The 13,983-nt window shown below is 47.2% G+C and overlaps 1 protein-coding gene across 1 annotated transcript in view; it reads right to left on the reverse strand.

Moving 5' to 3' along the window:
* SEC31B (SEC31 homolog B, COPII coat complex component) overlaps positions 1-13,983 on the reverse strand; it is a 34,264-nt gene that overhangs the window by 15,651 nt on the left and 4,630 nt on the right. Inside the window, 10 exon segments of the mRNA XM_028481271.2 lie at positions 7-237; positions 3,380-3,514; positions 4,063-4,224; positions 4,344-4,443; positions 5,299-5,441; positions 5,801-5,944; positions 6,911-7,006; positions 7,210-7,405; positions 12,826-12,915; positions 13,751-13,874. Coding sequence (XP_028337072.1) covers positions 7-237; positions 3,380-3,514; positions 4,063-4,224; positions 4,344-4,443; positions 5,299-5,441; positions 5,801-5,944; positions 6,911-7,006; positions 7,210-7,405; positions 12,826-12,915; positions 13,751-13,874 — 1,421 coding nt within the window.

The following is a 13,983-nucleotide window of genomic DNA, read 5'->3' on the forward strand; positions in this document are numbered from 1 at the left end:
TCCTACCTTCAGGAACTGCCAGAGCATCTTTTCGCTTTGCAGTGATGCTTGCTGGATCTTGTTCTGACAGTAATTCAGGAGATTTCCTGATCCCAGGCCCTCCTGCAGCTCAGCTGACCGCATGAGGAATTCAGGTTCTGTGGTGACCTGACTGATGAAGACTAGGCGGAGGCAAGGCTGTGGCACCTGATGGGCAGGGGTGCTGGGGAAGCCAAAGGTAACCAGCTTCCCCCCAAACTGGTGAGGAAAAACGAGAAGGGTTAAGGCAAAAATTAACACCAAGTCAGGATCACAGGGAAGGCTATCTATTGGTCGACCCTAGGATAGGAAAGCAATAATAAGAGAACTCCTGCGGGTAGAATAGGATCAGGAATTCAGTAGTGAATGTGCCCCCACCCCAAAACCACTCCTGCACTTTCAGCACCATCAACTTAAAACTTCAGTACACGGTACTCATCTTTTCCTCACCTGTCCTGGTACCACCTTTCTCCCAGTCACCTGGACTAAACTCCTTGGCGTTATCACAGTCTTTTTACCCACAATAGGTGAGCAACAACAAAGTCTTCCCTCTTCTTGTTCAATGTCTCCCATGCCCAGCGCTAGCACTAGTCTTTTCCTCCTCCATTCCAAGCCTTAGACTACAACCCTATCCCTGCTGCCATTCAGGAGCCTGTACTGGTTTCACAAGGCCCCAGAGAGAGCTTAAGCTCCTCTACCTAGAGTGCACAAAACCTTTCAAAATCAGGGCCAGACCTGCCTCTCCAGCACCTCTCTCTCTCTGCTCATTCATGTGATCACTCCGCATCTCCAAAGTGCCCAGTTCATTCCTGCTTCTGTGCCTTCACCCACCACAACAACCAAACCTGAGCATCCTTCTCACCAAATGAGGTACTTTATATAAAGCACCTGGCACAAAAGCAGAGCCCAGGAAAGTTCCTTTACTCCAGCAGTTCTTCACCTTGGCTACACATTAAAACCACCTGGGGAGCTATCCAAAGTCACCAGGCTGTACCCCAGACAAAAAAATCAGAAGCTCTGGGGGTGGTACTGGGCGTCAGTATTTTTTTTAAGTTTTTCAGGTTATTCCAACTGCAGCCATGCTTGACAACTACTGCTCTAGTCCCCAACCATTCACTATTAACCCCTCCTTAATGAATGTTCCCAGCCAGAATTCTTCTCCACTCTTACAGCACAAAATCTACATTACAGATTGTGCTAAACAGAACCATCTTAACTTTTGATTTGCATAATACTCGATAGTTTTACAAAGTGCTTACATATATTCTTATTTGAGTTTCATGTCAATTCACAAATAGAAGCTCAGCAGGTACTACTATCCCTGTTTTACAGATAAGAACACTGAAGTCCTGAGTTAAGTGACTTGCCCAAGGTTACCCAGCTGGTAAGAGACAGAGCTATGTTAAGAATTCAGGCCCCTTGGGCTTCCCTGGTGGCGCAGTGGTTGAGAGTCCGCCTGCCGATGCAGGGGACGCGGGTTCGTGCCCCGGTCCGGGAAGATCCCACATGCTGCGGAGCGGCTGGGCCTGTGAGGCATGGCGGCTAAGCCTGCGTGTCCGGAGCCTGTGCTCCACAACGGGAGAGGCCACAACAGTGAGAGGCCCGCATACTGCAAAAAAAAAAAAAATTCAGGCCCCTTGACCTCAGAGTTCTTCACCTCTGATGGGGTTAAAGACGGGCATCATGGAGGGGGGTGATATTTAAGCAAGCGACCTTGAAAGGCTGCAGTAGGATTCAATGTTCAGGAGAGAAGCTGAAGGGTAAGGTACAGGTGGAGGCAGCAGAGTTGAGTTATTCATAGAACAGAAAGTAGACATATGTAACTGGAGCAGAGCGAACACATGAGAATAAGGTGGGAATAAAAACTGGAGTAGGACTTGGCCATTTCGGGGGAAGTGGAAGTTGGACAACATCGCCTGTTTTAGTGCCTTTTTTTTTTTTTTTTTTAGTTCAGCAGAGAATTTTCCAGGGCAGGTAACTTTGCGTTGCATCAAGATGAGCTGGGTGCAGGCCCAAACACTCACATAAGATGTGGTGCTCTGCCTCAGCCTCAACAGGAGGGTGCGTCTCAACTGGAGAGATGAGGGGCTGAAGTGCGTGTTTTGTCAGATCTACTGGCACCTACGTCCTAGGGGCATCCTGGACCTGGAGCCCCAGCCTTGGTCATCCTACGGCAAGAGAAAGACTCTCATGGAAACCTACAAGAACTACCATCGAATTCAGCTGAAGCCAGAGCAGTTCACTTCCTACCTGACATCCCCAGAGGTGGGCTCCTCCAGCTAGGAGCTTGTGGCCACACCCCACAACATCTTCAAAGACTTCCAGTGTCCTGTGTAACTGTTCCACAAGGCCCATCCCCCCAACCACTAAGTGGCCTCCTGAACAGACAGTGTGAAGAAGCTGCCCGCTGCTACAAAGGACCTGGGGGAAGAGGAAACTATCCCAAGGTCTTTTCTTTCTGGCTCCAAAGATAGTTTCCTCTCTTGGATCTGCAGAGAAAGCCTTTGCTGTGTTGCTGCCCCAGCCTCTTCCCTACACCTCTGGCGCCTAAGCAGCAAGCCCGGCTGTGCTGGAGTCACCATCATCTTCCTCTCCCCCACTCCACTGGGCTGGATGGCATGGACGGTTTGCTGACCTCTGTTCTCCTGGGGCATGGGAGGTGGTGGGTATCAAGTTCTCTAGCCTCTTCCTCCTGTTGTCCCGAGGAGAGATTCCCATTTCTCCTCGGCCCTTGTCCTAGCTGTGTCTCAGTGGACCACGGATAGATGGACTGAGGGTTAAGAGGGGAACGTTGATGGGGAGGCCTGCAGGTACTGTGAAAATCCTTCCCTCTGCTGTCCCCCACTGGGGGGGAGTTGGGTTTGGAATGTGAGAACGGCACAATAAACTTGATATTTAGGGCAGTGCTCCCACCCCCCAAAAAAACTGGAGGTAAATGGGGTTCTGTGTACGTTTGGTCTTGAGTCTATAAGGCAATGGCGGGGGTGTCAAGGTTTTGAGCAGAGGAGGGAGAGGATGAAATCTACATTTTTTTTCTTTCCTGCTTTGTATTCATCCTGTTCTTTTTGTATTCTAACCATGCCTGGACTCACTACCAGGCCAGGTATGTAGATGTGGAGAAAAATCAGATGGAATCTCAGGCAGTTCTCCATAAATGAGAGTTCTAAAGCAATCAATTCCTTTTAGACAGGACTGGCACAGCAAACAGGGTGAAGGGGTAGAGAGGGAAGCTACAGCAACTCTCTGCTTCAGCAGTAAACTGGGACCTGATCTGAGACACAGGCAGTGAGAATAAACCTCTTACAGAACACAGCTCCATGCTGGGCACACAGTAGGCTGCACACACACAAACTACACTTACAGCAAATGAAACACCTGCTGGCCTTCTCATCCATTTGGAGGGTTTTTTCAGGGGAGGTATCAATGATGCTTGGGCCACTTGCTCTGGCACCTGCAATGGTGGGAGACGCTGGACTTTGCTAAAGGAAGAAGAGATCTGAGGGCAAAAGGACACCTGCATCACCAGTGTGGAGTGGTGGCTTAGCCAGGAACTCTACCTACAAACTCCATTTTGGGAGGGATCCTTGAGATACCCAATTTGGCCCACAAAGGCAGTACTCTCATATTCCAGGGGACTGGTAGTGAGGATGGGACTCCCATGCAATAAGGCTCTTGGAAAGCCTACTGCATCCAATGTCTACAGTGGAGTGTGGCACAAAATGGATCTATAGGAGACAGGGAGGAAAGACAGTTCATACTTCCAAAATAGTGAAGGGTCCTAGCATGGAGGTCCAATTTCCCCGAAATACCACTGGGAACATCCAAGAGCAAGAGTCAAGGTAAAAGCCTCCTTTGTATTGGGCAGGAACTGACATCCCTCTGGGAAGATGGGCACTGGAGCAAAGGTTCAGCCTTCCCAAACCCAGGGCTCTGGTCTCCCAAGTCTCCAACAGTCCCCACTTCTTTCCAGGCTTATGTCCTTCCCTCTCCCGCCAAACAGAGACAGTCTCTTCCCTCCAGCACTCTCCACCAAGCCCTTCAAACCTTGTCAGCCTGTCTCATCTGCTGGACTTCCCAGCTCCTACCCATCACAGAGTATAAACTGATCCAGCCGTCAAAGGAGGCAGCAGAGAACACTGGAGGGTCCCGAGGGCACCACTGCACATCAAAGCACCAGCTGCTCAGTGTGGGTAGCTTATATACCACCTAATATGAGAGAACACAACCATTAAGGAAACCTTGACTTAGGGAAGGAAACCCAGAACACATAGGTGCAGCCGGGACTCAAATACAATCCCAGCATGGCCACAGAAGGGCCAGCCTACCTCGCTGCTCCCCAGGTTCCAGCACAAGATCTGGTTGTCTTTGGCACTACTGAGCAGTAGCTCAGCGTCAGCCTGACTCCATGACACTGACAGGATCCCCCTAAAAAGGAAAGGAAAGAGGAACTAACATTTGCTGAATGCCTACTGTGAGTAGGGTGCCTTATGTATCTTGGATAAATCTCATCCCCCCAAAATGAGCAGTCTGACTTCATTTTACAAATGAGGAAAATGAGGCTTTGGAGGAAATTAAGGAACTTTCAGCAGTCAAGCAGCCAGAACCCAAGTCAAATCCCAGAGCCTGTGCACTATGCACTATACCACTCTGTCTCCTACAGGTCACTGAAGGACGGCCTGCTTCTCTTCCCTGATTGTAGGGTAGGAATTACGAATCAACATGAATCAGGCAAGCACCCATCCCTATGGGTGCTTTTAGCCCAGGAGGGTAGTGAGGACCTAACGCTCAAAAGTCCCCAAGGGGCATGCCCTTGAATGAGAAAGAACAGACTATGGGGCTGCTTTCTCTGCTGTAGGCCCAAGAGCTACAGCTTCAGAGGCAGGACTGTTCACAGAAAAGACAGGAGCCAAGGTTCTCTTATTAAGAACTCTTGAAGGAGGCAACCTAATCACCTAAAGAAATGAGTACTGTCCTCAGATCAGAGCTTGGGGACTCTCCCAGGGGGACTAAACATTGGCTCCAGTATTTCTCATGACCCTATCCCCACTCCCATCTCTGGAAGTTAGATGGAAACTCAGGCTCTTTTCCATAACCTCTGGGTCTAAAGGAACTCCTATTGATTGGAGCTGGAACTAGAAATGGGTAACTATGTGTTCACTGGGATAGCTTTGAAGCCAGGGAGAATGTCTGGTAGCCAAAGTGAGGCATGCATTGCCTTCTACCCAGGTCATTTATGCCCCCGCTCTCCAACAAGGATGTGGATGGGGTTTGAGATGCTACCTGCTGTGACTCTCCAGCACCTTCAGGGGTGAGGAGGCAAAGCGCAAGTCCCACAGATGAATTACTGGAAGACGATCGTCTTCTGAACATAGCACCAACTGGGTGGCTATGTCTGGGTGCCAGGCCAGGCCTGAGCAGTGCATCTGTGAACAAAGCAGACCCCAATGGGCAATGTAACCTGACTCTTCTAGTTATGAACCTTTTTTGTCCAGCTGAAATGGGACCTCTCTGAGGGCAGGTTTTGTGTCTCTCCTGTGTGACTGGGAACACCACAGCCATCATGGAATAAGAGATGACCACAAGCAAGGAGCACCAGAAGCCTCCAGATCAGCTCAGTTTAGCTTCCCTAAGCTTTCACTCTCAAATGGAAATCTGCTATGAGGCTGAATCCACAGGTCTAACAGCCGAAAGCAGAACCCTGGCCTGGGGGAGAGCGGCTCCAACACTAGGCCTGAGAGAGACAGCAGGGCCCGAGCCTATATTCTGCCTGTATTCAACTCACCCTGTTGCTGTGATCACTGACTTTGATGATCGGTTCATTCTTCCTGAGATCCCACACGACTGCCTTGCCGCTGGGGTGAGCAGAAGACAGAATGTGTTGAACTTGACGGTTCCAAGAGAGTGCCTTGATGTCTTCTGGGGGCTGCTGAGGCAGGATGTGTGGGGGGCAGGTTGAGGACAACCTGTCACCCCTGGACCAAGAGACAGCTGCTCTTCCACTGCTCCCAACCACCCACAGAAAGGCCAAGAGTAGACATGGGGCTATCCAAACCAAGCCAGTCTCGGGAAGCTGGGAGGGGAGTTTTCCAGAGAGGATGCTTTAGGAAACTGGTGTAGAAGCTGAGAGAAGGACAGATGCACTTGGGTTTTACTCCTATCCCAAAGTGCTCCTGAGAGGATAGAGTCAAGATTTTAAAACAGCCCTCTCATCTCTGACAAGAGAGAGAGGGAGAGGAAAAAGATGAGGGAGGGAGGGAGGGAAATATAGACACCCAAGACCCCCAGAGAGAATAAGGCAGAGAGAAAAGCCATTGATACTTTTAGGGCACAAGGTGCTATCAAATTCATACTGAAGTTACCTCACGATACTGTAAGCATAAGAAACAAAAGCGAGGAAGAAAAAGATGGGCCCAGCTACAGACTGACAAAATAGGTACACTCAGAGACAGAGACACACGAGTCCCCCAACCGCACGGGGGAACCAGATACAAAGACAACACCGGTCTTCCCACAAAAAGGACAAGGGTGTATCTGGGTGTCCTACTCTTGCCCCTGGTCAGCTAAGGCTCAGGGCCCAAGCTTGCCTAAGCTATACTATGATAAACAGTACGCTCACGCCTTCTCTCAATGTCTTTTACTCCCCTCACCCTTCCTCATTTGCCTTCCAGAAACCCCTAGGTCAGTTAATGACCACAAACCACCCCCAACCGGTCCCCACCCGACTCCAACTCTCTATTATCTGGCTGGTAGGCAGCACGTTAGTCTGTGGAGCTTTAGTGCCCTCCAGTGGTGACGACGGAAATCTCCTGTGCGCTGGCTGCCTCCAGAATTCAACGCTCCCCGGGAAAACCAGGTGCACACTCTTAAGCAGCAGCACCAGAAGGCTCCTCACCTGTGACTTGGAGCCTGGGGTCACTAGCACACTCAGGTTATTCAAATCCCAAATGAAGATTTCTGAATCATTGGCCCTTGAGGCCTGGAGGTTGCCCTGTATGAAGGAACAGGCCTTTGGAGACACGCCTTCCCAGGAAGAGATGAGAGCAGAAAAGGGGGAAGGAGACCCACATGCGGGGCTTCCAAAGCCCCCCCCCACAATAACCTGGGAAGGGTTCAGAGTTCGAGACCACAGGTCACTAGCAAATGCTTCCCTTCAGATCTGTCAGCCGTGTCTAATTAACTGAAATGTAGTACCTGGAAAGGATTAAAGTCAAGGGCTCTGACAGCCCCTGTGTGCTTCTGTATCTGGGTAATCACAGGCTCCTTTCCCGAAGACAGGATGTGGGTCACATTGTATAGTGTAAGCATGCCATCATCTCCACCGCCTGCAATAACCCCGGAGCCTTCCAGAAGCCCATTGCCAAAGCTCCTCCAGATCAGCTTGTGAAACCTACAAAGAGGAGGAACTGGCATCAGCACCAACTCAGGTCCATGTCAGTAAGTAGAGAATGGGCATCTTTGTCAGCCTCTGACATTACGCAGGCATCCCCACCCTTAGTCAGGGCCTGCCTGTCTCCCTCATTTCCCAGACACAGAACAGAGGTCTCCTCTGCCTGGTCCTCCTGCCCTTTGGCTGAAAAAATGTTCCATCTATGTTACACTAGAAGCCAGGAGGCCACTGCCATGGAGCTGGGGGAGGGGTGCTTTTTTTGTTTTTGTTAATATTATTGGGTTTAATATAAACCCAGTGATAAACACTCCAAATAAATTACTTCTTAATCCTCCCAACTCAAATAACAACAACTAACACTTATTTTGATAACTTCCTACGTACTAGGCACTGTTTTAAGTGCTTTACATGTATTAGCTGATAAACAACCCCATGAGGTATTAACTCCATTTTCAATTGAGGAAACGAGACACAGAGAAGTTGCGAAACTTCTGTATATACAGTTAGTAATTTTACTCCCATTTGATATCTAGGAAGTGACAGAGTCAAGGTTCAAAGTTAGGCCCATCTTATGCCAAAGCCTGAGCTCTTAACCGTCATAAAATACTGTCTTCTATTTAGAGCAAGATCCAAACTCTTCTACACCTGAACAGAAGCAGGTTCCTTAGGCCAAGAGTTGCTGTCCCCTCTTCCCTCTTAAACTGGAAGTGAGAAAAGACCTAAGGACTTTCCCATCCCATGCCTCCCCCATGTGTCTAGTCCACTGGAACTACCATGTGGATTCAGTGGGCCAGCCCTAGAGACACAGAGGCACAAAGAATAAATGCACCGTTTGCGAAACACTTTTCTGGCTTTCTGAGCATCTTTCACACAAGAAAGAGATGGACCCTGGGCTCCCTGCACACAAGTATAGGTCCCCTGCAAAGCCCCTAGGGAAGGCATGTGAAATCCCCAAAGCCTCACAGGTGGTCTGTCCTCCATTTTACTTGGCTATCCTACTAGACAAGGATATTTCCACAGCCTTCCAAGAAGCCAGATTTCACATTGAATGATGTCATAAGATCTCTAACTGAAATTAAATGTTCCCACACCCTGGGAACAATCAGCAAAGAAATTGAATGGGGCAACCAGGCAGGAACCTGTTTGGCCAGTCATTAGAGCACAGCCAACCTGTCAGAAGTGAAGAGCTGAGCACTAGTTCAGACCAGGTCAGCATCTGAACAAAAACAGCAGAGCTGAACAAACGGTGGGTCTAAAGCTACTGTCAGAAAGGCTATATTTTCTAAGGTTGCGCTGATCTTAACAGGACAGAAGAATGTGTTCCATGCTGGCTCCAGAGGCTGCCATGTCATCCAGGGGCTAGAGCTCAGCACGGGCAGAGGGCAAGTCAATAGGTTAGCCAGAGAAGGCTTTAATAGGTCACACAGGAAGCAGAGGTAGGTATCGCCATGGAAATTCACATGGGAATGCAGTGACCTCGGTATGGTCAGAGCACATGACATACAAAATCAGAGTAAAAGGTACCTGAGACCACATGGGAGTCACCAAAGGGTCGGAGAAGAGGGCCCAGTTACTTTAGAGTGGCTGAAATGCAGAATACGGGGTGTGAAAAAATGATTTTTCTTTGTGTAAGCATGCAGAAAGTACATTCCTATTGTTAACACTTCATTAGTAGGGGTGAAACCGGAGCCCAAATGGCTGTGATAGACAACACCTGGGAGAGGGGGAACACCTGGGACGAGTCAGGCAAGGAAGGAGACTTGATCAATCATCTCTGCCCTGCAAATGGACAGCTGTGTGTGTGTGTGTGTGTGTGTGTGTGTGCAGACAGCACACAAGCATGTGAGCAAATGTGACAAAACATTAACAACTGATGGGTCTAAATGAAAGTATATAATTGTTCATTGTACTATTGTGCAACTTTTCTGTGTTTGAATTTTTTTTTTTTTTTTTTTTTTTTTTGCGGTACGCGGGCCTCTCACTGTTGTGGGCTCTCCCGTTGCGGAGCACAAGATCCGGACACGCAGGCTCAGTGGCCATGGCTCACGGGCCCAGCCGCTCCACGGCATGTGGGATCTTCCCGGACCGGGGCACGAACCCGTGTCCCCTGCATCGGCAGGCGGACTCTCAACCACTGCGCCACCAGGGAAGCCCTGCGTTTGAATATTTTAAAAATAAAAAGTTATAGAAGAAAAAAGATGGCATTTGGCCTGCAAATAGTAACTAAGAGATTTAAGTAGAAGGTATAGGGAGACAAGTTTATATAGGAAGGTGGGAACTTTGAAAACATGAGAATACAGGTGGAATTCTCTGCTAAAGAGCTTCTCAGGATAATGATGGCAATGATGGAGACCATATGGCATCACAGAATGAGGGGTGGCACCTAAAGAAAATACAGGTTCCTTGATTCCCACCCAGACCTTGTGAAGCAGAATTTCCAGAGACAGGCCCTCAGAATCTACATTTCTAATAAGAGCCTCCCAGGTGATTCTAATAAGCTGCCAAGGTTGAGAACCTCTGTACTAGATACATCAGACTGCACACCAGCGTAGAACAATGGGAAGAAATTGAATGCATAAAGATAGAACCAGCCCCAACAATCAACTCATGGCTATGCTCCTGGCAAAAACAGAAAGACAAGGCTGGAGAGAATAAACTGAGACCTGCGAGATCAGAACGTTGCACCAGCTAAGCTCATCTGAGGCCAAGCTTCAGCTACCTTATGATTAGGAATATGTGCTGTATAAATTCTTGCTCCCATGATTTCTGTACTTCTTTGTTTTGGATTTTGATTTTATTTGCTTAGTGAAGTTCCTTATGAAAAATCCCAACCTCATGTTAGTGGATTAAAGTGAAAATGAGTTTGTCCACATCCTGGCCAAAATAACTGAGGAAATCCAAGTTTCCTTAAAAGTCAGAGAGATGAGGGCAGTGCTCCAAGCTGGAGAATAAAGACACTGGGGTGGAGCGATGGCTGTCTGAGAGGAGAACTACTTTTCTGAATGCCAAGTATGCACGAGGCTACTATGTGCCAACTATGTTACTCAAATTTACAGTAGAGAAAACAGGGTCAGAGAAGTTAAATAATGTGTCTGATAGGACAGTAGATGGCAAAGCTGGGATTTGAACCCAAGTCTGTCCAACAACAAAGCACATACTCTCTCTCCTCTGTGATCTTGATGTCTCTAGAGAGAAGGCAAGTCTTAGAAACAAGAAAACTAGGAGTAGTACCAAAACTATCTTTTACTGCTTAGTGTTGTCCCTTACAAAGGCACCTAAAGAGGGGTCACAGTGCTCCCCAAGTAGCTAGAACTGAGATAAAGGTATTGGAAGATAGATCACCTACTTTCTCCATGTTACTAGAGGATGGGTCAGACATAGGTTACAGAGGCCACTCGGAGATCTAGAAGCTCAGTGTAGACAGAGGTAGAGTGCAGCAAATCCCCCGCTGACCCCTGAACTCATTCAGCCACAGCAGCTATGTCCTCAACTCAAAAGTCAATACATAAACAATGTATTATTCTCCCAGATAGCTTTCTTCTCGAGTGAGATTCATCTAACAAACCAAACATCACTTGCGTCAGTGCACATGCTAATCCATATTGATTGTGATTGCATCCAGTGGCATTAATCCACACACTCTCTTCACTCTATTTATAGCTTAAGGCTGTCCCTTATCTACACCCATACCAGCATTTCAGAACATTTCTCTTTCAGTCAGGTATTTCTAAATAGATAATATTTCTCTGATACATCACGGGTTGAGGATAAGGGGATCTTCAGGATTCAAATGTGGTTGAGGTATGGGTCTGGTAAAAAGGGCAGGCAATGGAAGGGGGAAGACTTTGAAGAGTATGTTTAGTTAATAATAAAGAGATACAGAGAGGCATTTGTTTTTTAAAAAAAAAAAAGGAAAAAAGGAAGGAGACTAAGCTAGAAAAAGGGAAGGAGAGATTGAAGATAAGACTTAAATTTGGAGTTCAGTAGGTTCTTAGAAGTCATCTTGTACAACCTCTTCTTTACATATAAGTGAGGAAACCTAAGATCACTGATGGAATTCAATTTGCCCAAAGTCACATGGTTTAGCCAAGGTAGCAACCCAACACAACTGTACTTTCCATTAAACCAAGCAGAAGATGATACAGAAAAGAGGAAAGCATAAAGCAATGGATGGGTTGCCCTTAGTCTACCCTGATCATCTTGGTCAATTGTCTGTGATGCTGACTTTTGAGTAAGTGACCTAACCCAGGCTGGAACGGAAAGAAGTGGGTGTCTTAAACCCTGGAGGGTCTAAGATGATTTCTTCAGAAAGACCCCAACCGAACTGTGTCAAAGGTAATCCCTTAGGTCTTTGAGAATGAGAATCAATCTTTAGTCACAATTATAGAGGTGGAAAAAGGAAGCTAACTGTACTATTTGTTTTGGTTATAGTTCCCATATTCCTGCAGGGTAGAGCAGGGTGTGAGGTGATGCTTCATGATTCCTGAATACAGTACCAACATTTCAAAAAGGGTCCCTTCAACCTAGTTGGCTGCCAAACAGATTGTTACCCTTGAAAAGCTCTTAAGGCACTAAGACTTACTGAAGACTAACTATAACTAACTGAACTGGTGGACATGAATGCTCCGTTTGGTAATCCAGAAGGTTCTAATATCACTCATTTATTCCACAGATTTTTTTTTTTTTTTTTTTGCGGTACACAGGCCTCTCACTGTTGTGGCCTCTCCCGTTGCGGAGCACAGGCTCCGGACGTGCAGGCTCAGCGGCCATGGCTCACGGGCCCAGCCGCTCCACGGCATGTGGGATCTTCCCGGACCGGGGCACGAACCCGCGTCCCCTGCATCGGCAGGTGGACTCTCAACCACTGTGCCAGCAGGGAAGCCCCACAGATATTTTTTAACCACCTAATGACAGGCACTGTTCTAGATGCTAAAGATACAGCAGTGAATAAAACAGACAAAAATCTCTGCCTACATGGATCTCAGGATTCAGTTTCAAGGTTTCTTAAGCAATTACATTGCCTCTTTCTTAGGAACTCCTAGCCCTAAGAGCCACTACTGTGCTGAAGCTGCTGCTTGGCTGGTCAAAGAAAAGAGTCCTTGCGCTCACTGCCCCGTTTCTTATCTTCAGGAGTATAAACATTATTAAATTAGCTCACCCCTTTCAGCAGCCCTTTCCGAAATGCTTGCTTAGAGGCTAAGAATATCTCATCATTACTGGTAAACCTGCCAAGGCCTGCTCTTCAAAAGGTAAAGGTACTGGAAATACAAAGAAATGTTAAAAACTGCAAAATAATGGATACTGTAACAAAGTGATATAGGAGCTCAAGAAAAGGAGAACAAAAACTAGCTTTCATTATTAGGTTAAACCATGAAAAGAAAGAAGAGGGTACTTCTGTCTAAATATCTTAATCTACTCACTCAGCTGGACCAAAAAACGCACAAGAAGATGGAGAGTTGTATTCTAGACCAGCAATCTCTAAAGTGGGATGGGCAAGATAATCCTCTGGGCTGTAAGAAAAAGATTTATATTTTTAATATTAAAAAGTAGTACAGTAATACATGTATATTATTTATACTGAATATACACTTGAGTACAGTGAATATTCACATTTTTCCTGATTGTACAAAAATTTAGAGATCATTGATTCAGACTGTAAGCCTCACCTTTACACAACCTGTAAAAGAACAGCTGAATAATAGAAAGAAGATAGGTTTGGAGTAAGACAGGCCTAGACTTAAATCCTAGCTTCTCAGAGTTTTGGTTCTCTCCTATGTAAAATGGGAATAATGGTATTTATTGGTTAGGTTCATTCTGAAGAATGAATAAGATATTATACAGAGCCCCTAGCATAGTGCCTGGCATGTATACATGTGCTTGGTGAATGCTAGTACCCAGCCCTGTAAGCCTGCCAGAGCCATGAAATCCATGAGTACCCAATCGGTGCCTGACAGCAATGAGGAGAGGATCATTCTTTCGCCTCCCACTGGCAGACAAGGAAATATTGTGTAAGGCTGTTATCTTCACAAGAGCCAAGGGAGGAAGGAGCCAATTCCTCTGCGTTCAGAGACAGATCAGGTACTCGTGGGTCCAGGCTTCTGTGAGGCGTCTCTATCACATGATTCTGCATGACGCTGCTGCAGCTGACCACAAAGGCTGGAGTGGGTGTTTTCAAAATCCTCTTGCAAAATAAACCCAGAGTTAACTTCTCTCCTACTTAAAGATCATTCTCCCCTCACTTGTCCCCTCATGAGACCTGAGAAGCACATACTACTCCCGGGATTCCCCATCAGGGTCTACATCAGGATCTGCCCTGCATACCCATCAAAAGTTCAGACATAGTACCTGCTGGAGGGAGAAAGGACTCCCTTGCGTTTCAAGTCCAGAGAGGGGTCCCTGAAATCAACCTCAAAGATTTCCAATGTGCCATCTGTACTAAAGGAGGCATCTAGCTGCTGGGCAGATGTTCCTAGGCACAAGAAAAGTCAGGAAGAGGCAGCATATGAGCAACAATATATGCATGGATTTGGGGTATAAATGGTTAAGCAGTAGAGAAGAGGAGGAACAGGAGAGGACTG

Source organism: Physeter macrocephalus, chromosome 20 (genome assembly GCF_002837175.3).
Source record: "Physeter macrocephalus isolate SW-GA chromosome 20, ASM283717v5, whole genome shotgun sequence".
In the NCBI taxonomy this organism is placed as follows: domain Eukaryota; kingdom Metazoa; phylum Chordata; class Mammalia; order Artiodactyla; family Physeteridae; genus Physeter; species Physeter macrocephalus.